The sequence below is a fragment of the Heterodontus francisci genome, chromosome 47, assembly GCF_036365525.1.
Source record: "Heterodontus francisci isolate sHetFra1 chromosome 47, sHetFra1.hap1, whole genome shotgun sequence".
Lineage (NCBI taxonomy): Eukaryota > Metazoa > Chordata > Chondrichthyes > Heterodontiformes > Heterodontidae > Heterodontus > Heterodontus francisci.
Window position 1 is genome coordinate 14,718,711 of NC_090417.1, and position 21,651 is coordinate 14,740,361.

Consider the following 21,651-nt stretch of genomic DNA (forward strand, 5'->3'; position numbering starts at 1 on the left):
TAACCACATTACACTGAAGTGTTCCGAGCTGATGGGTGTTAACTTGGTTACTTGAGTGCCAGTTGGATGCGAGAAAGTATCAGCCTGCTTGCCTGTTCAGGTCTCACAGCTTTGCCTCTATTTCTGTGCAAATTTAGACTTCGACTTGGCTTCAGGTTCCAGTGAAAACCTTGTTTTAAGCTCCAGTTAAGTTGTACATCTTTAGATCTAAATTGGATTCAAACCGATTAATTTCCTCCCTGTAAGGAGACTATTAACCCCTTGCAGTTCTAATATTGCATACATCAATTGCTCACAGTCCAGTTAACCATAGCATCTCCCTCCGAAGCCATGTCATTGACCATGTAAGTCAGCCCGCATGCTTTGATCATTCTTCGTTATTGAATCGAAACCAGGGTATCTGCAGTGTCTGTGACTTCTTTTCCCCCACGCCATTATCTCTATTCTTGGCGACCTCCTCTTCCTCCTCCACGTGATGTCTCTTTATCGACTTCATCTGCCAACCTGGAGTCATACTCCACGTGATGACACCTAGCTCTACCTCAGCACCTCACCCAGCCCCTCCACTACCTTTGGGTAGGAGGACTTGTCCAATGTCCAGCCGAGTTATAATCTTTCAGTTAAAAATCTTCAGCATCCATCCCAAATTCCATGATCTTAGCGCCAATTCCATACCCTCCCCAGCCATTGTCTCAGACTGTTGGTAACCTCTCCATCCTCTTTGTCCTGGACCTTTTGTTTCCTGCCCCAATATCATGGCAAAGATCATCTCAACCCAAGTAATATCGCCTGTCTCTACCTAATCTCAGGCCATCTGCCTTGAATTCTTCATTCATGCCTTTGTCATCTCTCTCGCCTTGATTTATTCTAATGCACACATGCACAGCCTTCGTTCTTTAACCCATTCAAAATTCCACTGTTCCAAATCTATTGAGCACCCAGTCTCGCTGATCCATTGCCCTAGTCCTTGCCGGCATCACCCAGTCATCGTCATGTTCAGATCCTTCACCCTACTCTCACTGTAACCTCTCTCAGCCCTATAACCCTCTCCTTTTCTCGCCTCTCTGTATGTCTGCTTAAAGCTGAGGCATCTCTCACCTCTCCATTTAAGCCCATCTGTTTGCCCAAACATTTGGTCAGCCCTCCTGGTAGCTCCTTGTTTGGCTTGGCATCTATTTCGTTTTGGGTTGACCTTTGAGGATATTTTTCCTGCATTAAAGTGGCTGTCTAAGTGCGAGGTTTTGTTAGGAGTGATGCTGTAACATTTACACTGGTGATATTTGTAGAGAGGAGATCACTGGGTTATATGATAGGACGATGAGATTCAGAAGCTGTTAGATGATGCAAGGGACCCTTCCGTTGGTACAATTTGTAAAATGAAACGGAGACGACTGCCATGATCTGTGTTATTAAACAGTTTTTGTCTTTTTTATTGGGGGCATGTAGCTGCTTCAGTGAGAGACATGGACAAGCCGCCCTCTCCTCTTACTGGCACCAGTGATGGGCTGGAAAATTCAAGTGGAATCCTGGAAACTGATGGTACGGAGCCTACGGAATTGTTGCCATTGACGACAGACACCCAGGAGCCATCCTCACAGCTGACACTTTCTCCGCCTATTTCCTCGACGAGTGTCTTTGAGCCATTTGCCAGTGCAGTCTGCCAGGAGGCAGTAGAGCAAGAGACTGGCGAAGCAGCCAGCTCCGAGGCTTGGAAAGAGAAGAATGTGTCCTGCAGCACGCATCAGGAGGAGCACAATGTTGGCATGTTTCATTCTGAACAGCAGGTGAGTGCTGCCTTACTCAAGATTACGCTCGAGCTGTTGTTTTTAATGTTATGTAGAAGGAGGATTCAGCAGTACACAAGCAGAGTTCTGGGAGCAGGTCACCTAGTACTTGTCAAAGCTGAGAGTGGTCGATGGAGCAAGTGAGACAAGTTTTGGTGGCACTCCTTCCTCATCATGTTGGTTTGAGGGCAAATGGAACCCTTTCCAGCTCCGTTAGACACTGCAAGTCTTCTGCTGTTCCATTCCCCATAGCAACCACCCTGTCGCCCCTTAAGGTGAAAGCACAGATGAGTTGTTTGTGTTGAACTTGTGGTAATTTTACAGTGTGGATCCATCTGGACTGTCACTTGGAATCAGACTGACTAACTTCAGTTGATGGGAGATTCTTGCAGGCAGAGCAGACTTAGAGTTTGCAGATGTTCAAGGGCTGTATCTCTCCCAAGGCACTGGCCTGCCCTGTCATTGTTGCAGTGAAGCAAAAAACTTTTGCTCAAGATCAGCCGGAATGGTCTCAGGTTTGGCTCCAGTGTCACACTTGTTTCCTGAGCGAACAGCCGTGCTGAGGGAGTGCTGCCCTGGAGTTGCTGTGGAATTGCATGTTATGTTCATAACCACTCTCATCCCTGAGTGCAGTATTGACAGACGTTCTTCAAACTTTGAGGCTAATGTTCAAGGAAGAACAAACCAATTTGAATTTATATCAGTCCATGCCCAATGAGCTCCCTCGCCAATGAAATGTTGTGGCTGCTGTAATGTAGGCGATCACAGCAATGCAGTCATGAGAAAAAGGACAAGATCTTTTTTTTTTCATTGTCCCGGCCACTGGGAGAACTCTTCAATTCTGTAATTCTGCTGTGGGTCTTTTATGTCCACGTGAGAGGGTAGACATCTGTTCAAGACTGGATGGTCTGGCTCCTCGCTCTTCTGTAAACAATCGAGCTACTTAAGATGTGTGAAAGGAGCTGAAAGCGTACACTTGCCGGTTGGGTTCTATGAATGTGAAGGTGGCTGGTTTCAAGGTAACTGAACCTCCTCCTCGTGCCCTGGAGAGGTGATCTGAGCTCTAGAGTTGCACTGGATCTCCGCAGGGTGCGGTGGTTCTTCGGAGCCCCTGGGCTAAAGTGGGTCAATGTCAAATGGTGTTCCCACTCCTTGCTATCCAGTAACCCCCTCTCCCCCCCTCCAGCACTCAGCCTGCCTGGAAGAGCACGTGTGGAGAAGCTAGGTCGAGCTGTGATGTCCACTGCAGTCCAATAGCCTCTTGGCACTTCTTGTCCCGGCTCCTAAGTAGAGAATCGGCATCTCGTTGATTTACTGCAGGCCTTTGTGCAAGTGTGGATCCAAACCAGCTTTCAGGAGTGGAGAGACCAAGTTGTGAGGGAGAATAGTTCAAGGAAAAGCCCAGAGATCACTTGTGATTCAGGCAGCCTCCTCGATTTCTTAATCACGGGATCTCTGTGTTCTGCTGCTTTTGGGGCTTTTTCTATCTCCATACCACATGTGTGTTTAAGGTTATGTGCATGTGAAATTTCTGTTGGGATGCTGCAAATGTGTTGTTCAAATGTTTTAGGAATCCCCGGGAACGTTGGGCTCAGGAGAGGGCCAACCCGATCCGTCACTTGCAAGCCATCGTGGTGAGGCCACCAAGGCGAATCCAGCACAGAGCCCATATGACACAGTGCAGCCTCACTGGTTCTACTGCAAGATGGAAGACTCCAAACCCATCTGGATTCCCTTCAGTAAACTGGACTCCAACACACTGGAGGCCAAGCATTGCTCCGGTAAGTACCGGGCTTTAGGCAGGAGCTCTCGGTCAAAACCCTCGGAATGCAACTTGATTTGGTGGGAGCATGCTGCCAAAATTTGGCATTTCTTGAAGTGAGGGAGAAAAATAGCAAGGGGGTCGGGTCGGGGAGGGAAGAGTCTTGGAGGAGAAAACCTGACTGCAGTTTGCACTCCCCTGCTGCTGGGCAAGTCGCTGCAGCTTGAACTACAACAACAACTTGCATTTATATCGAGCGATGTGAGGAGATAGTCGGGCAGATGAAGTTCTATTCTTCCATGGGATGTGACCTTCACTGGCAAGGCCAACATTTGTTGCCCATCCTTAATTGCCCCTTGAGAAGGTGGGTTTAAGGAGTGTCTTAGAGGAGGAAAGAGTGGTTTAGGCATGGAATTCCAGAGCTCAGGGCCCAAACGGCTGAAGGCACGGCCATCAATGATGGTGCAATTTAAAATTAGCGGAGCTCTGGACGTCAAAACCCAGTCTGTACAGAGTCTCCATGTAAGTGCTAGTTGCATTTCCTGCTGTAGCGAGTGAGCAGATTCCTTCCTTCGGGCTGGTGCAAAGACCAACCTTGGGGACTTGTATCTCTCCATGTGTCTCTTGCATTAAGATGGTTTGGAGCAGGTTGCACATTTGGCACAAAGACAGTTGGCGGGTTGGCGAAAGGGGAGAAAAATAACAATTGGGAGGAGGAGAGAGTCTTGGGGACATGGGGAGTGGGTGGTGGGAAAAACATTGGAACTTGACTGAAACTAACACTCCCCTGCTGTTGGTGCTGTCAAGTTGTGCAGAACACTGGAACGTGTGGAAACTGGAAAGCTGGTTCTGCCAGATAGTGGCAGAGTGGTGCAATGTGATGTGAATGCTGATGTTTAGTCAGTCCTGCTGTCTTGAAGCAAGATAGATTGATGGAAAGCACCCGCGTGTCTTCTGAGGAATGTTCTTTTTTCAGAAGCATTGGATCCAGAGAATGTGGTGGTGGCGACAGATGGCGGGCGGTACGATGTATTTCTGGCCAGGCGCATGCGGCACGCGGTGTACTGGCAGGAGACACCCACTCAAGTGCGGAGATGCACCTGGTTTTCCAAAGGTGAAAAGGACAGCAGATATAACCCATACCCAGAGGAGCTCAGTGAACTGATTGAGGTACGGTGCCACTAACTGATGCCTGAACTCTCACTGCACCTAGACGTGTCTCGCCTGAAGTCCAAACGCTTGTTGCAGCTCAGCAGATGGTTATCATTTGTCAGTTGCTGTTGTTCCAATCTTGTCTTCCTGATGTTCTCATTTCTGTCGTCAGAGCAGATTGCACTCAGTTATTGGGGACCCTGTGTTACAGTGAAATAATTGCAGTTGGGAATTCAGGTGAAGATGTTCTTCATTAGCACACTGGATTTAGAGGTGAACATGCCACGAACGCAGATAAGAAATTGGAGCAGAGGTCAACCCGCCTCTCAGAACTTTCCGTTTGTCACAAGCAGATAATCATGTTGGGCACCTTGACTTGGCAGTTCCGATTCTGAGGAATGCCCATTGATTAGACTCTGCTCTTCACCATGTGATGGGATTGGTTTTTTAAAACCCCTTTTCCTGCCCCTCTCCTCGTCGCTGGTTCATGTTTGTGGCAGGGACTGTCACTGGGCTTTATGGAGGGACCAAGGAAATGACAGTGCCTTCTGTGAATGTTAAGTTGTCAGCTTGTTCAGTCCTTCAAATGCCAAGGGACGAGATTCATGAAATCAAATCGGTTGTCCGATCCTGACTTTCTCCGACTGTTTACTGAGCCTCTTGTTCATGAGAATAAGCCACGAGTTCTGGCTTTCCATTTTTCCCAGCAAGGCAGCTGGGCGATTTAAAATAACCGGATGTTGCAGGATACTTTGAGCATGTTGGAAAATACTGTCACAGTGTGCGAATGAAGATTGCCTCAACCAGCTCGACTGGTTGCCGCAGAGACTCACCGGACTCAATGGGCTGAAAGGTCCTGCTGAGCCACAGTGATTCTATAACTCTACTATCCTCTGTGCCTTCCTGCACTTCAGACTGAAGGGTTTGTTTAGTCTCTTCTGTTTGCTGGATGAGTTGGAGAGGCCTCGGTCCATGTGGGTACAAGTCCACAGCGTTGACTCGTAACTAGGTGCCAAATTGGCTCTGTTACTGCAAACTGCCAAAAGAAGGAAATGTTGTGGGACATGTTGCAGGAGAACTGTGATGATACTGAGGGAATGCAGAACCTGGCTGATTCTAAACGCAGCCGTTGCTGCAAGTGACCAGTTACTGCTTGAGGCTGACGCGAGGTGTCACAGGTGGAATCCGAGTACGTTTGTGACTCCCGTTAACTTGTCGAGAATGAATGCTCAGCAAGGGGCTGTCTGTTTTAAAAATTCAGTTTGAACAGAAGACTCCCTGTCTGAAAGGCTTAACAAAAATTCTTCACTCCCCACAGAAAACATACAGGGACGCAGTGGTAACCAACGAGTGGAACAAGAAGGTGGAAATTCCCACAGGAGAAGTCATTATCTTGCACAATCCAAAGGTGAGGGGACGGTCTCGGTGTATTGAGTGTTGTCGCAGCATCACATGCTCAGACCTGGATAGGAATAGCCAAGCGTGAGATTTCCCTTTTGCAGCTTTCGCATGTTTTGTGCATGTGAGCTGCAATGTGTGCACTCACATCATGGTGCCTGGGTTGGTTTGGAGGAGTGGGAGACAGGAACAAACAGAGAAGAATAAAGTGGGCTGCTCACACCATGGGCAAGCCTGTGTGATATTGGGATGATGACGCAGGGGACCACCATCTTCAGTTACGTATATATCAGCATGTTGCAGTAAAAGTGCTTTTTTTTTTTTAATACTGAAAACCTCTCCCTGCCTCTGTGGCATGCAGTCTCTGGTTGTGACGCCCGCTTAGCATAACCTGAGTGACATCTTGTTTGAGAGGTCTGTGTATCAGACCATGAGTGTTGCCATGCAGGCCAACTCTGGGTCCAAGCTGTCCTGACACACATGTGAGCAGGGGTTACTGGCTGGTGACTGGTTTCTTTCCGAACCCAATGCCAGTGGTCGCCCTTGCAAGAATCAGCCTTTGATAAGGTCTCGATGACGGCTGTATTTGAGTTAGTTCCACAGGCCCTTTTGCGTCTCCCTCAGAGGGCAGCCGAGGTGATGTGCTGGAGAGGCTTCGGGTCTGCGTGGGCACAAGTCCACAGCACTGACTCGTAATTAGATGCCAAATTGTCTCTGCGGCTGCAAACTGCCATAAGAAGGAATAGGTGCGGAACGTGGACATATTACAAAAGAACTAAGATGATACTGAGCTGAAAAAATGGCACCTTTGATAGTGCAGCATTCCCTGAACGCTGCACTGAAGTGTCAGCCTGGGTTATGTGCTCAAGACTGTGGAGTGGGGTTTGAACCCACTGTCTTCTGATTCGGGCAAGAGTGCTACCCATGGAGCCAAGGTTGGCCATGATCAACCAGATCTCGAGCGCTTGCTCATTGTTGGAGCTGTCATTGTAACACACTGTCTCATATCTCCCTGTCTTTCTGCCTTCTTTGTGTTTGGTTCAGCTGATGATGCATTTCCAACCTTCCGATGAGTGGGGTTCGGCAGCAACGGAGCAGAGTAAACCATGGACTGTAAAAAGAGGGACAGAACAGACGTATGGCGATACCTTTGTCGGCGAGCCTGTGAAGGTGGATCACTTGGTCTTTATGGTCCATGGGATTGGACCAGCGTGTGACATTCGCTTCCGGAGTATCATTCAGTGCGGTGAGTTTTCACTGTCATAGCATTTTGTTGGCCTTTTTACAAGTTAGTGAATCTACCAGCTCCCTCTGCAGAAAAGCCAATCTTTTAGTTGTCTTGGCCGTTTTGACCTGTTATCTCTCCCCTTTCTTTACCGAGGACCGGAGCACAATGTCTATGCTGAGTACTACATTGCCAAAGGTGCCATCCTTTGTATGAGATCGAATACCAAGACCCCATCTGTGGGTCTTCAGGTGCATGCCAAGATGCCATGCACTATTCCCACACTCTCTTTCCTCGTGTCCTGGGCAATAATTTACTCAACATTATGAACAAAAGAATTTATTTTGGTCTCTTATTTAAGCGACATTGATTGTAACACCTAAGTGTCCCAAATGCTTTTGCCTTCCAGTAGTAATTACTGAGCCATGTTCAGAAGCAGTAACAGTCAAGCAGGGTTCCCAAGTCACTTATCGCACCCCACACTGCGAAAATCAGCAATTTCAACGTAGACTGGAAACCATTGTGGGACTGTCATGCAGTAGACGCTGCCTTTGTCTGCTGTTGGTTCGAAGACAGCTGTAAGAAAATTTGTATCTGTCAAATCAAATCTGGTTGCAATATAATCCTTTTATTCTGTTTGATCAAGTCCAGCTCGACACAATGTCTTAAAGCAGTCGACATACAGAGAAAGAAATCTCATTTACTCTTTTGCCCCCAGATAGACACATCGCCTTTGCCCATCCTTTCGATACTGACTCTCTCTCGACACATTATGAAGGAAAGCTCAAGATTGCCATTTGCCAAGCACTCTGTCCTTGCTCATTTGTCGTGGTGTGGCATTATTGTGAACAGGACTGCCGACAAAACACCAGTTGCCAACTTGTTTACCATCCTGGCCTAATATCCCACTTAGTTTATCAACAGGCAACAATCATACATCCTGCACTTTGTACCGTGGCTAAATTGTACCCTGACACATTAAAAACCCTAAAGCACCCTAGAATGGAACAACTTCAACCTTGTCATTATTTCTAACAACAGGACAAATGCCCAAGCCATTTATTAACTGGTGCGAAACAAGGGAGAAACTGACTAGGCTCTATTACGTTCTCTTCCTCTTTGGATGTCAAGTGAAGATATTCTAAGTAGTGTTACTGTAGTTGTTTGTAACTGATCTTGTGACAGTACAATGTGCTAATTGACTGGAAGCAGAAATTCGAACCTCAGTTCATTTGTGAATGATGTGTTTACTCAGAGTTTCCCAATCTTCCAGATCATGTAGAACACAAACTTTTAAATGTTAGACTTGGGTCACCAAGCAAAGTCCAGTCATCCTCACTGGAACAGCTGGTCCATGATGGTCCACGAGCCGCCCAAGGGACTGTTGCCTTCTGCCGTGTGGTTGCAGAGAAACTGCTCAAACTTCGGTTGGCCCCACAGATCCCCAGCTGCTGGTTGATCCGCCTTTCCTCTTTCTTACAGTGAATGACTTTCGGAACGCGTCTCTCAACCTGCTGCAGACGCACTTCAAGAAAGCACAAGATGAGCAGCAAGTTGGGCGGGTGGAATTTCTCCCTGTAAATTGGTACTGCACGTTGCATGGAGACGCTACAGGAGTGGATGAGTGAGTTCCTTGAGCCCCTACATAAGTAAGCTTTGGAAAAAAAATAAATAATGTCGTGCAAAATGTGCCTCGGTGCGAAGTCCATTCCCTCTGTGCTTCTGATATGGCTCGTGGATTGTTTTCCCCTTGTAGTTTTGGTTCTCTTATGCCCTGAATATGGCGAGGGCCATTTCACAGCTGTGAGTTAGGATGTCACCACTCTGCAGTGGATACAACAGAGGTTCCTCGTTTGGTACTAATTGAGAGGTCTAGGTCCTGTGTCATCCCCAAGAATGGCCACAGTTGGAGTTGAAATGGTGCCTTGTACACAGCCAAGGAACCTTTATTCTAACTTAGCTTGTACCTGTCCTAGAGGCTTGGCGCTTGCACCAGATTTAACCTGTATTCCATTTCCTGTGACATATCTTAGTAAGGTTTAATGGTATAACTTTCCAGAAGTGTCTCCCATTTGCATTCAGCCTGTCTGCCTCTTGCTCTGTTTCCTGTTAGAGACATTCAGAGAATCACACTACCAAGCATCAGCCGACTTCGCCACTTCACCAATGAGACACTACTCGACCTCTTCTTCTACAACAGCCCGACCTACTGTCAGACCATAGTGGACACAGTTGCCAACGAGATGAACCAACTCTTGACCATTTTTCAGCAACGCAACCCAGACTTCAAGGGAGGGATCTCCGTGGCTGGACACAGTCTTGGTAAAGGAGGAGTCTCTTCGGTTTTTGCGACTGTGTTGGTCAGTTGGGTGCTGTGTTTTCTCCTGCCCATCTCTTTGCTGGTTGTGTGTGTTTTCGTTGGCATCAGGAGGAAATCTGATGCATTTTCAGGGAAGTAACAGATACCTGTGAGTGGCTGCAGTTGTAATGTAATGCAGTCCTTTTGTTTCAATGGCATTTGGATGAGTTACAGGCAGCAAGTTCATGGCACATGCCCCTCAGTGAGGTTTCAACCCAGATATCTTATCGATGAACAATGTGAAGCAAGCAATGAGGTGGCAGGTGGAATGGGCTCACAGGGATTCTCAGCTATTACCACCTGTGAAGTGGGCAGAGTTGAACATTTGTCCATTCTCACCTGACCTGAGGTGCTGGCCCACTGCTTTGAACCCCCTGCAGCCCTTCCTGTATTACAGAGGAGTTAAAGCACAGAAATAGGCCCTTCGGCCCAGCTGGTCCGTGCTGATGCTTTTGAACAACACAACCTTCCTCTGGCCCTTGTCACTATTATCTTTCTATTCCTTTCACCCTTATGTGTTTATCTCACATCGATACTATTCACCTCAACCACTCTGCGTGGTAGTGAGTTCCACATTCCCATCACTCTCTGGGGAAAGAGGTTTCTTCTGAATTCCCCATTGGATTTATCATGACTGTATTATTTTTATGGCCCCGAGTTCTGGTCTTGCCCACACATAGAAACATCATCTCCAAGTCTATGCTATCAAACAGTTTGATAATCTTCACAACCTCTATCAGGTCACCTTCAGTCGTCTCTAATAGAGAGAAACCAGCCTCAGCCTGTTTGATCTTTCCTAATAGGTATAGTCTATCAGTCCAGGTAGCAGTTTAATCGTTCTCTCACAAGGTTGGAAATTCCAGGATTTTCACCCAGTGACAACAGAGGCTGGTGTGTGATGTTGAACTGATTGGTGTTTGCACAATGAATTCTTCATCATCAATAATGAGAGCCCTTGATCAGATTCTGCCTTAGACTTGCTCCAGCTTGTCCAGATTCTCTGTCTGATAGCTGGAGAAGGCTGCTGTGGGGATGACCCTGTGGGGGGAGCTGAATTTACATTATACTCACACATGGAGCTCCTGAACTCCCACTATCATTGAGAGCTGACCTGATCGAGCTCTCTAATATGGAAGTCTGTGATAGGGTAGACATCGAGAAGATGGGAGAACAAAACGCAGGACCATAAATATCGGATCGTCATTAACAAATCCAGTCAGGAATTGAGGAAAAATGTCTTTAACCAGAGAGTGTTGAGAATGTGGAACTCACTGCCACTGTTGAATCTAAACCTGTCCCATGTTTCACAGGCTCTCTGATACTCTTCGACATTCTGACAAACCAGACGAGTTCCAGCTCCAAAGAACAGACTGCAAGGCAACAGATTGCAAAAAAGAATTGTCCTTCCTGTATCAAGGTACTTGTGGCTATTCCTGTGTGGGGGCTTGCAGCACATTGACAGCTCTGAGACAAGGCACATGGTTTCTGTCACGGTTTTACTGGGATTGGTGAATGGGTGTAAAGTGTTGGAGTTGCTCAAGTCCTTGTGTAAGTGTAGTGTAACCTCCATTCCCCATCTGGGAGGTATTCACAGCAGTGGCTGGACACTGTACACAGGAGGCAGCTATAGTTGCAGTACCTCCATAGAGCTCGTTAACTGCCTTTAATGGAATTTCATCCCGTCTTTCCAAGTTAGCAATTCCTGCTGAACCTCTACCTCTTCGGACTGAAACCAGGAAACATGTTTTCCACACACAAGGAAAGGCGGGTAAATGGAGTTGAACTGCATATTTGCTCTGATTTAATGGAATGATGGAACAGATTTGAGGGGCTGAATGGCCTACTCCTGTCCTAGGCTCTACATGTCAAAGCATTTATAAAACTGAAATTTGAAAACTTAAGTTCTTGCGGTGCTCTCTGCTCACCTGAAATTGCAGCAACTTCATGTCTAACTGCTGAATGAGTTTGTATGAGATTCCTCTTCTGTCTGATCCTGTTCTTTCCTGACGTAAGTATCTGTGCCCTTGAAGTAGGTGACCACTGGAAGTTTGGTCAAACTGGATGCATTACTAAAGCCTTTGTCTTCTTTATTGACTGCACCAGGGGATGAGTATGGAGGAAGCTCTGAAAATACATGGATTGTCTGAATTCCTGAGCGTTTTGATAAAGGAAAAGCTGGACCTGGAGTCACTGGTAAGATGCGTCCAAAAGGCTTTCTCCATTTTTTTTATTTCTATCAATTCTTCCAAACTCCTCCCCCATAATGAAGCAGCTGAAAACTGGTTCAAAAGCAGTTTTGATGGTTCGGGAACATGCCGCTTTCCTGAGCACATCTCTGGAGAAAATGAAAGAAGCAACGATGTGTTTCCTGGTCAGTTGTAATTGTGACGTTGACACACGATTGGAAAACTTCAGCCCTACCTGTAAAGGTGCATGACTGTGAGCCTCTTGGGAGCTGCTGCGCATTTGCGCCAAATCCGAAAGAGATTTGCAAAGCTTGGCTGAAATGCGAAACATTTTGCCATGTGCTGTCATCACATATTTGTCAAGCCTCCTGACTTGGAGGGAGAGGAGTGTTTTCAGATTCTGTTTGCTTATTTTTATCAGGTGCTGTGTTCAGATGCTGAATTGAAAGACTTGGGGATTCCTCTGGGACCAAGGAAGAAAATCCTCAGTCTGGCGAAGAGGTTGGCCAATGTCCAGGTACAATAGTTTGTCTTGCTCCTTGTCTGCTGTCCCTCTGGTATAAGCTGCAACTCTGCATCCATGTCAAGGGGGAGGTTAGAGAGAATGCTTTCACCGAGTGGAGGTACTTGGTTCTGGAATGCAAGTGGTCATGAAAGCTGAACTGACAAAAGGGAATTGGCTTGAGCAAAGATCTTTGACGTCTGCATAGTTTGTAAAAAGCAAGGAAAGAGAGTTCGAGTTAGCTGCTGATATTGCCAGGCACAAAGTGAGCAAGGGCCACGTCAGACACCTGCACACTGGCTGCGCTGAAATTTCTCTTGGACCAATCGGCAGTGTGTTACTTTGACACTGCTGTAACGCGTGCATGCTTATATTTGGCAGGAGAGCCGTGAAGAGGAGCAAATGGGTGAGCCGGCGCTGAGGACCATTCCTGAGAAAACCACCCAACCCACGGAGGAGGGAGGTGGTGGCGAGCAGTCACAGCGGCCGCTGTCCACGAGCAGCGTCACTTCAGTCAACTACGAACAATTTGATGTTGGCATTGGTCAGGTAAGCCACTGGTTACCCAATGGTTGAAAGAAGACGTTGATCATCTAACCTGAGCAAATATAATCTATGAATGGCACTGGGCTGGATTTCATTTGTCCACTTAGCTTATCGAAATTTGATAAAGTATCAATGACTGGATGTAACAGTATAAAGTTATTGAACACAAGTGAACTCCATTTGTGTCTTTAATGCATCGGCACAGACTCGATGGGCCGAAGGGCCTCTTCTGCACTGTATTATTCTGTGATTCAGTGCATTGAAACACAGCACCCATCTTCCTCCTGCTGCTGTGATAACCTTTGAGAGATTGTTAACGTGATAAATGGGAGATATGAAACCCCAGACCAATTTAACAAATGATACAAGAAGATTTCACGTTTTGACATTTTTATTATTATAAGTAAACTGCAAGAAATCCCCAGTTAACTAAATAGTACTTTATAATTAGCTGATACCCCAAGATTACAAATCAAGGTATTCTCTTCACTTATTCACCACCTGAAAACCTCACACCACACTTCTACATTCCAGTCCTTTTTGCTGACATCCTTTGCAGTTAAAAGTCCCAAACTCCTCCCAGTTGCAATGGGTTGGATCTCCCATCAAAAAGCCCTCTGGCCACCTTATTGTTCCAGGTGTTTACACCTGCCTGGTGCATTTGCATGTTCTGAATTGGTGACTCCTTGTTTTTACAACCCGAAAGTCTGGGAGGAGGAAACCCGTTGTTCTCCAGGTGTTAGCGATGTAGTCTCTGTTTTCCAGAATGCAGTCTTTGATCTGAGTTCCCTTTTCGCAGAGAGGAGGTGAGGTCACCTGACTTTCTGGAGTCCACCTTGAATTTTTAAAAATCACAATTTTAAGACATAATCATGTTACAGGGTCCAGTTGTTCATAACACTGCCCCTCTGCGACAATGGTTCGTGATGGATTCTTACAATGAAACTGTGGAATCTTGAATATGCCCATCAAGTAAACATCCACAGCCCTCTGTGGTAAACAGTTCCAAAGACATGCAACCCTCTGAGTGAAGAAATTGCTCTTAATCTCATTCCTAAATAGTCGACCCCTTATTCTGAGACTGCCTCCGTGCTCTGGACTCTCCAGCCAGGGGGAAACAGTCTCTCAGTGTCGACCCTCTCCAACCTTCTTAAGAATTTCAAATATTTGAATGAGATCACCTCTCATTCTTCAAAACTCCAGAGAGAATAGGCCCAGTCTACTCAATCCTCAGAGAACAATGCATTCCTCCGAGGAATCAATCAGTGTTGGAGTTGTTAACTGATGTAGTTGCACAGCACGAGCAACAGATTCTCTGAAATGGTGTTGCTGTCTGGATTTTACATTAAAATTTTAAAAGACCTCTTTTTTTTTTTCTCCCACCCCTTCCCTTCCCTCCCCACTCTTTAAGGTTTCGGTTAATTATCCACATATCAACTTTGACCCGGAGATCTTCTTTGCCTTCGGATCACCGATTGGAATGTTTCTGACAGTCCGAGGATTGAAGAGAATCGATCCCAACTACACATTCCCAACCTGCAAGAGATTCTTCAATATTTATCACCCTGTAGGTATCTGCTCCAACATCTCGGCAAGATCGGTTCTGTGATGTGAGGGTCTAAATGGTCATCCATAGGGCAACTCTTAACACATTCATAATATCCCTCATGTCCATTATGTGATCAGGGGTTTTAAAGCATCTATTTTATTTGGCGATAACTCCTCTGCAGAGATGTGCTAAGTGTTAGTCCCCTAAAATCACCAAACAGAAATTTCTAGCTTCCAAAAGGGTCACTCATTAACATGTTGAAGTGTTGTCCATGGTAATGCTGGGGATGCAGACCAGAGCAGTGTGATTCAAGGCTGGTTCCTTTTCCCTTCAAGTCAGGGAGAAGAAGGTGATGGGGTGACACTGCACTGACTGATTAAATAACCAGTGGAATTCACCAGCAGTTATATATTTATTGTATTCGTTGAGGATATGTGGGCATCGCCCATCCCTAATTGCCCTCGAGGTGGTGGTGGTGAGCTGCCTTCTTGAACCGCTGCAGTTCATGTGGGGTTGGTACACCCACAGTGCTGTCAGGAAGGGAGTTCCAGGATTTTGACCCAGCGACGGTGAAGGAACGGCGATACAGTTCCAAGTCAGGATGGTGTGTGACTTGGGGGGGAACTTGCAGGTGGTGGTGTTCCCATGTATTTGCTGCCCTTGTCCTTCTAGGTGGTAGAGGTCGCGGGTTTGGAAGGTGCTGTCTGAGGAGCCTTGGTGCATTGCTGCAGTGCATCTTGTAGATGGTACACACTGCTGCCACTGTGCGTCGGTGATGAGGGGAGTGAGTGTTGAAGGTGGTGGATGGGGTGCCAGTCATGCAGGTTGCTTTGTCCTGGACAGTGTCAAGCTTCTTGAGTGTTGTTGGAGCTGTACCCATCCTGGCAAGTGGAGAGTATTCCATCACACTCCTGACTTGTGCCTTGTAGATGGTGGACAGGTTTTGGGGAGTCAGGAGGTGAGTTACTCGCCTCAGGATTCCCAACCTCTGAGCTGCTCTTGTAGCCACAGCATTTATGTGGCTGGTCCAGTTCAGTTTCTGGTCAATGGTAACCCCCAGGATGTTGATACTGGGGGACTCAGCGATGGTAATTGCAAACCTGGAAACAGTCTGAGGTAGATGGTATGCTTCACTGACATGATCTTTGACCATTTTGTTGTCTGTATTCCCCCATCCCCACTGCAGTTTGACCCCGTCGCTTATCGGATTGAACCCATGGTTGTGCCAGACGTGGAGCTGGAACCTATGCTGATCCCTCATCACAAGGGCAGGAAGAGAATGCACCTGGGTAAGAACTGCCTTCCATCCCCACTGTCGTTGGTCCTCAGACATTTGAAGCAATGCAAGATCTGACCACGTTTTGCCAGTGACTTCCCACCTACCAGGTTTATTTTAAGTTTCCAAATTTTGAATCCGACTGGCCTCTGCACAGGCTGGAGATAGATGCTGGTCTGCTTCCTCTCACGGACCATGCAGTAAAGGTATTTGGTTGCATATATAGACGCAAAAATTGATGGAGCTATCCATTTATCACTCATTGCTCATAGCGCATGTGAGGCTGTCATTGCAGTCTTCCACCTCCCTTGGACTTGTTAAGGACAGGAGCGTCCTGTTTGTACCTGAATGCAGTCACTCAGAGTTTGAGGAAACTAGTGGTTGTTGGTGTCCATTTCATGTGGTACCTGACAACACAGGCTTCGGTAAAGTCACTGATGGAATATAACATGCTGGCTGCTGCATGTTATCCTATTGTTAGGCCCAAAGAGGGAGTAATGCACTGTTAATTCAGTCCCAATACTCCACAGGTCACAGCATATCAAGAAAGTTTCCCACCCACTGAAGAGTAGTCAAATTAGATGCTCGATTAGTCCTCCAGAATAAAGCACACCAAACCAAACCAAGTTTCCAGAAACAACAAAAACATTAACTATTTATTGGAAAAGAAATAATAAGTTGTGACTATTGATAGGTAAATTGGCCATTATAAATTGCCCCTGGTATAGGTAGGTGGTAGGGAAATATGGGGACAGGTGGGGATGTGGTAGGAATGTGGAATTAGTGCAGGATCAGTATAAATGAGTGGTTGATGGTCGGCACAGACTCGGTGGGCCGAAGGGCCTGTTTCAGTGCTGTATCTCTAAACTAAAAGCGAAACTAAAATAAATCTATATATTGGAAAAACTCCTTATTTCCTCAGCCCTCATGCACACACACATAAATTCAAAAAAAGCTGGCTAACCGGGGAAAAAAGAGTTTTGGTTTACAAAATAGGAATAAAAAGGAAAAAAAATAAAATGACTAAGTTGATCATGTTCTGCTAAGATGTTTTCGGGACAGTGAGGTGTCCCAGATTCGAATAGTTGGATGCCACTCCAAGTCTCTCCAGGCGAGGTTGATGAATAGTTTGTGATGGGTCGGCATTGAAGGCAATTTGGCTGCAGCAGGTGTCACACTGTGTTGTGCAATCTGCGGACCAAGCATCTCATGGCCCTATCAACTGAATCTTGTCTGTTCCACGGAAGGCCTGACCCAGGGCAAAGTCTGTGTGTCGACCGTTGAACCAAGGCGTGTGTGTTCACAAGTGACTCTAGGCTATGTAAAAGGCCATCTGGTTTCCCGGGACCGTGCCTGGTTGCAACTCAAAGAGCCGAGGCAGCATACCAAGACTGGGTAGTTCATTGATGGAGCTAAATGCTGCTTTAAAGAGCAAATTGGCACCAGTAAATTACTCAGTGAAATAACGCTTGCGTTAAGGAAAAAAACTTCATATTTTTTCCTTCTATTCTATTGATACATGTCTTCAGACGGTTGTTTGCACATTTCTTTTGTGTGGAGAGACACTGTGAAAATATTTTTTCTCCCAGATATGCACCTTCTCCTCTGCTCAGGTATTGGCTTCTTTTGTTTTCAAAGGTTACTGATTTTGCTGTCCTTCATCGGTTTTCTTTTTTTGTGTCCAACCAGAACTGAAGGACAGTTTGACACGGATGGGCTCCGACCTGAAGAATGGTTTGTTCTGCTCCCTGAGGAATGCCTGGCAATCGTTTACCCGCATCCAGTCGCCCACACCCCAACTGCTGGCGGAAGCAGCCACCGTGGGTAACCAGGCCAACGAGCCAGCAGCCAAGGAGAATCCAGGTGGCTCCCAGTCCCTCTGCTACCCAACACCAGCCCCCTCCCCCCCTCTCTATGTACATTTTATAAGATGTTCACTTTGAAATGACAGATGGGACACAATCACCGATCCTCTGCTCCCTGCCCATTGACAGATCCTTACCGACACTGGGCTGCATCCCTGCAGTGCAGCTTCTCCAGCTCAAAGCATGGCAACCTCCTGGGAGTGCTGTGTGCGTGAATGCAACGCAAATGTTTGAAGGATAGCGAGAAAACTTATACATCTTGACACTGTGGGGAAAGGTGTATCAATAGTTCACCTCTCCAGTTAACTTGCGTTCAAATCCACAGTCAATTCTGAAATGTCAGTGTTGCTCAATGAATAGAAATCAGCCTTGATTTTACAAATATCTCATTGGCTGAAGACGGATTCCACTCCAGTCAGACGTGTACTGCACCTCTGAGCTGGGCTCACGTGATGGCACGGGCCCTGTGGGTCAGCAGCTTTGGCTAACAATGCAGTGCCCGAGGGAGTGCTGCTGGGTCAGAGGTGCCTGTTCTGATGAGGAACGGGGCATTCTCACAGTGTCCTGTTCAACATGTCGTTCTCAAGGGACATGAACAGAGTAGCTGCCACTTTTCTCAAACCATTGCTCTACCTCCACCCCCCTTCTCCCCCCACCCCCACCACCACCCCCAAACCAAGTCACTGACATGGGTATGAGGAAGCCCTTACCTTCTAAATGCTGGTCTTGCCATCCATGAAGCCATGCTTCGAGCACCCCTTTCCAGTCTTAACCCCGTTCTTTTTCTTTGCAGCTGGGACCGAGATGGACAGCGGCTGCTCCTTGGAGCAGGAGAAAGAGGCGATGAAGATTGGAATGCTGAATGGTGGTCATCGTATCGATTACGTGTTGCAGGAGAAGCCCATCGAAAGTTTCAATGAGTATCTCTTTGCACTCCAGAGCCACCTCTGTTACTGGTGAGGGGGCAGTGTCAATGTTTGGTGAACTGATGAGAGAGAGAGGGGCAAGAGATTGATCCAACAGTTGAGTGTGAGACTCCAACATGGAGTGAGATTTGATGTCGACTCACTGTCAGATACGTTGGGTTAGCACTGACGCAGGCAGAGGAGGAACTGCCCTGTTAGCAGTTTTCGAAATCAGCAGGATGGTGTCAGCATTGTAACACCTGGTATTGAAATCAAGTGTCTTCCTGAGGCCAGAGACAGACAGCAACCGCTCTGTCAGAGGTGCACTCTTAGCTTGGGTTGGAGGGTTTTCATGGTGCAATGAGTGAAGTAACATGACCGGGACTGGAAATATGTTCATTTTCCTGCATTGTGCAGTCCGGTGTGCAAGGTCGAGAGAAACTGCAATTGCAGCAGATCTGTAAATAAAGCTGCATTTATATCGCATCTTGTGCAATCTCCACCCTGCCCCGGGCTACCATTGGTGGCTGGACTTTCAGCCATCTGGGCGATGACTCTGGAGTGCCTGTCCCTTTAGATCTTCTCGACCAAGTGTTTGGTCCACTCTCCCTCCTCCTTTTGGATTGCTATCCATTTTTATTATCTGACTGACACTTCCAAAAAGCGCCTTGGGGTGGTTTTTCAATTTTGAAGGTGCTGCGCAGATGCAAGTTGTTGTTGCTATAACATCTTTTTTTCTGACAAGGTGACACACTGAAGGAGGAAGTCCCAGGAAATGGCAGCTGTGTCCAACGTGTTCCACCATGTCTTTTTGCCATAAGTCTTTGATACCTCTTCATTCGACAATTAGATGCATGTCTTCTTGCCTTCATTTTTATCCATGTATCAATGATGCCATTTTTTTGAAAACTGTGCTAACCTTGTTCTCTGATCCTCTAGGGAATCGGAAGACACAGCACTGTTAATTTTGAAGGAAGTCTACCAGACACTTGGAGTCAACCTTGAACAAGTACAACATTGATGGGCATGGAATCTCCAGTCATCACCAACAATAGTACGAACTCGAATGGGACCCAGGGGAAGGATTGATGTATCTCCTCTTTGTATTTTCAAGCTGAGCAGTTTTCCCAGACCATACACAATTGGTTTATCTTCTCGCGTGGAAATGACATGTACTTTGTATGCTCTCGAGAAGGGTTGAGGTTCGTTTTCAAACCTCTTGAAAGTCTTGTCAAGCCTGACTCTTGAGGTTTCTCTTTGAACAGCACAAGGCAGTGAAGAGGGACTGCCATGAGGGGAACACCAGTGCATCTATTCTCAGATACATTGCGCCTCTCTCACCAGCAGATCCAGGCAGTGGAAACAGCACTAACAAGCCATCATTGTCCGCAACTCACCCACAAGCAGAATTAATCGTTGCCGTCAACTCTCTGATGCAGCTCATGAAAGATTAACTTTGGCTAATGAGGTCTGACTCTTCAGCATCTGCAAGTGTCGATCATCCTTGACAACGTTTGGAGACTGGAACTGTGCCTTTGATTGGGCCAGTTTGCAAAGATTTATTTATTTATTTCCCTATTTGCATTGAAGTTGCACTTGTAAGACAAGTAGTGTTAAACAGAAACATTTCGAATTTTGTTACCTGATGAATCACTAGTTTCCAGTTTAACTTCCTCAAGTATGAATGATGTTGAAGCTGTTTCATAACATGATTTTCAAGTTTGGATGCTGTCTTTATTTACTCTTCCTTTTCCTGTGCTCTCAAAATACAAATCCTGTGCTCTCACGACTGCTGGGGTAATTGTCAGTGGACAATGTGCCATGTCATCTGTGTACCAGCCATGAAGGCAATCCTATTTCTGAATGCTATAGCTGGAGACTGTAACAAACCGACAGACGGTGTTTTATGACAGTCTGGCACATGATGAGTGCTGCACTGTATGATGAGGTAACTGGACAGTCGGATTCAGTGCCTCAGGGCAACACATCGGCCATAAAGAAAAGGAGGGCTTCCTCCTCCCTGCTCTTCCTTTCTCCTAGTCATCTCACTACCCTCTATCTTGTTCATCTTTTCTGCCTTCTGTCCTTTTTATGAAATATCGTGCTATTGCATGTGCTGGGGTCGAAGTGAGAAAGTTGCAGATGTCATTGTGATGCAGGTTTTGCTTGGTATCTCTATGCCCTGATGGCAACAAATCCTTCTGTGTCAGTGGAAAACAAATAAAGAAGGGGAGTCTTCAGTCCTTGCAGTTCTCATAGCTGCACAAGAAGGGTTTGAGTGCTGGAGACAACCATCACTGCAGGTTGAGCTCAGAGCACTGACATTGGCTGAATGATTCTTTGACCGGACCTCCTGAGGTTTGCTAGTGTGGTTATTGCCATTAGATGGTGCAGTGTCAAACATTTACAAGATCAGTCATGAAGAGCAGCTGCTGCGAATTGATTGGAGGACACAGACACAAAACAGAAGAGTGTTAATGAACAAATAAATGAGACAAGGCTGTGCAGTGACGAAAAAAAACTTGTAATGACATCGCCCTTTTCACGACCTTCCGACCTCTTAAAGTACTTCATTAGCTGTAAAGTGATTTTTTTTTTTGAAGTGTTGTTTGTCTTGTCGGGAATGCAGCAGCCGGTTTGTGCACAGCAAGATCCCACAAACAGCAATCTGAGGATCTTTGCAATATTGCCATGCGATCTTTTGTATTCACCGAAGCAGGCAGTTGCAGTCGACTTTCAACGACTCCACTGCGAGATTGACAGTGTAACACTCCCTCACTACTGTGCACTCAGTTGTCACTTTGCAGGTCAGATGCTGGGATTGAGATTTGTGACCTTCAAGTGAGAGAGAGCAAACCGTTGTGCTGCAGCTGATTCGAAAGTAAACGATTACTTTAAGTTACAGAGAATTGAACAGATATCTAACCTGATGTTTTCTCCAGCAATGGATTTGGCTAAGAGGTTGCAAATTCGCTTTGTCGTGGTTTGACTGTGTGAGAGCCTGGTTCAAAGCTGACTCGGGTTTTTTCCCCCCCTGATCTTTACTGTTTGAGGCCCCGGAATGGGCATGAAGGTGTAAAGTAACAACCCAATCAGACTGTAAGCAAGGTACTCTGTGGTTTCGAGGATGTGAGGTTGGTCT

General features: G+C 46.5%; 1 protein-coding gene across 6 annotated transcripts in view; it reads left to right on the plus strand.

The window, feature by feature from the left end:
• The window catches only part of LOC137357169 (phospholipase DDHD2-like), a 22,216-nt gene extending 1,983 nt beyond the window's left edge, over positions 1 to 20,233 (plus strand). For 5 of the 6 annotated variants that reach the window (XM_068023269.1, XM_068023268.1, XM_068023270.1 and 2 more), the window contains exons 2-17: positions 1,447 to 1,784; positions 3,355 to 3,565; positions 4,523 to 4,716; positions 6,017 to 6,106; positions 7,141 to 7,342; positions 8,804 to 8,945; positions 9,435 to 9,643; positions 10,991 to 11,097; positions 11,784 to 11,873; positions 12,288 to 12,383; positions 12,750 to 12,917; positions 14,326 to 14,481; positions 15,650 to 15,752; positions 17,429 to 17,602; positions 18,398 to 18,560; positions 19,449 to 20,233. In XM_068023269.1, the coding sequence (XP_067879370.1) occupies positions 1,464 to 1,784; positions 3,355 to 3,565; positions 4,523 to 4,716; positions 6,017 to 6,106; positions 7,141 to 7,342; positions 8,804 to 8,945; positions 9,435 to 9,643; positions 10,991 to 11,097; positions 11,784 to 11,873; positions 12,288 to 12,383; positions 12,750 to 12,917; positions 14,326 to 14,481; positions 15,650 to 15,752; positions 17,429 to 17,602; positions 18,398 to 18,560; positions 19,449 to 19,530 (2,508 nt within the window). In that variant the 5' untranslated portion in view covers positions 1,447 to 1,463 and the 3' untranslated portion in view covers positions 19,531 to 20,233. The remainder of the gene's footprint in view (positions 1 to 1,446; positions 1,785 to 3,354; positions 3,566 to 4,522; positions 4,717 to 6,016; positions 6,107 to 7,140; positions 7,343 to 8,803; positions 8,946 to 9,434; positions 9,644 to 10,990; positions 11,098 to 11,783; positions 11,874 to 12,287; positions 12,384 to 12,749; positions 12,918 to 14,325; positions 14,482 to 15,649; positions 15,753 to 17,428; positions 17,603 to 18,397; positions 18,561 to 19,448) is intronic. The other variant, XM_068023273.1, reaches the window with a different exon arrangement.
• Positions 20,234 to 21,651: the final 1,418 nt, after the last annotated feature.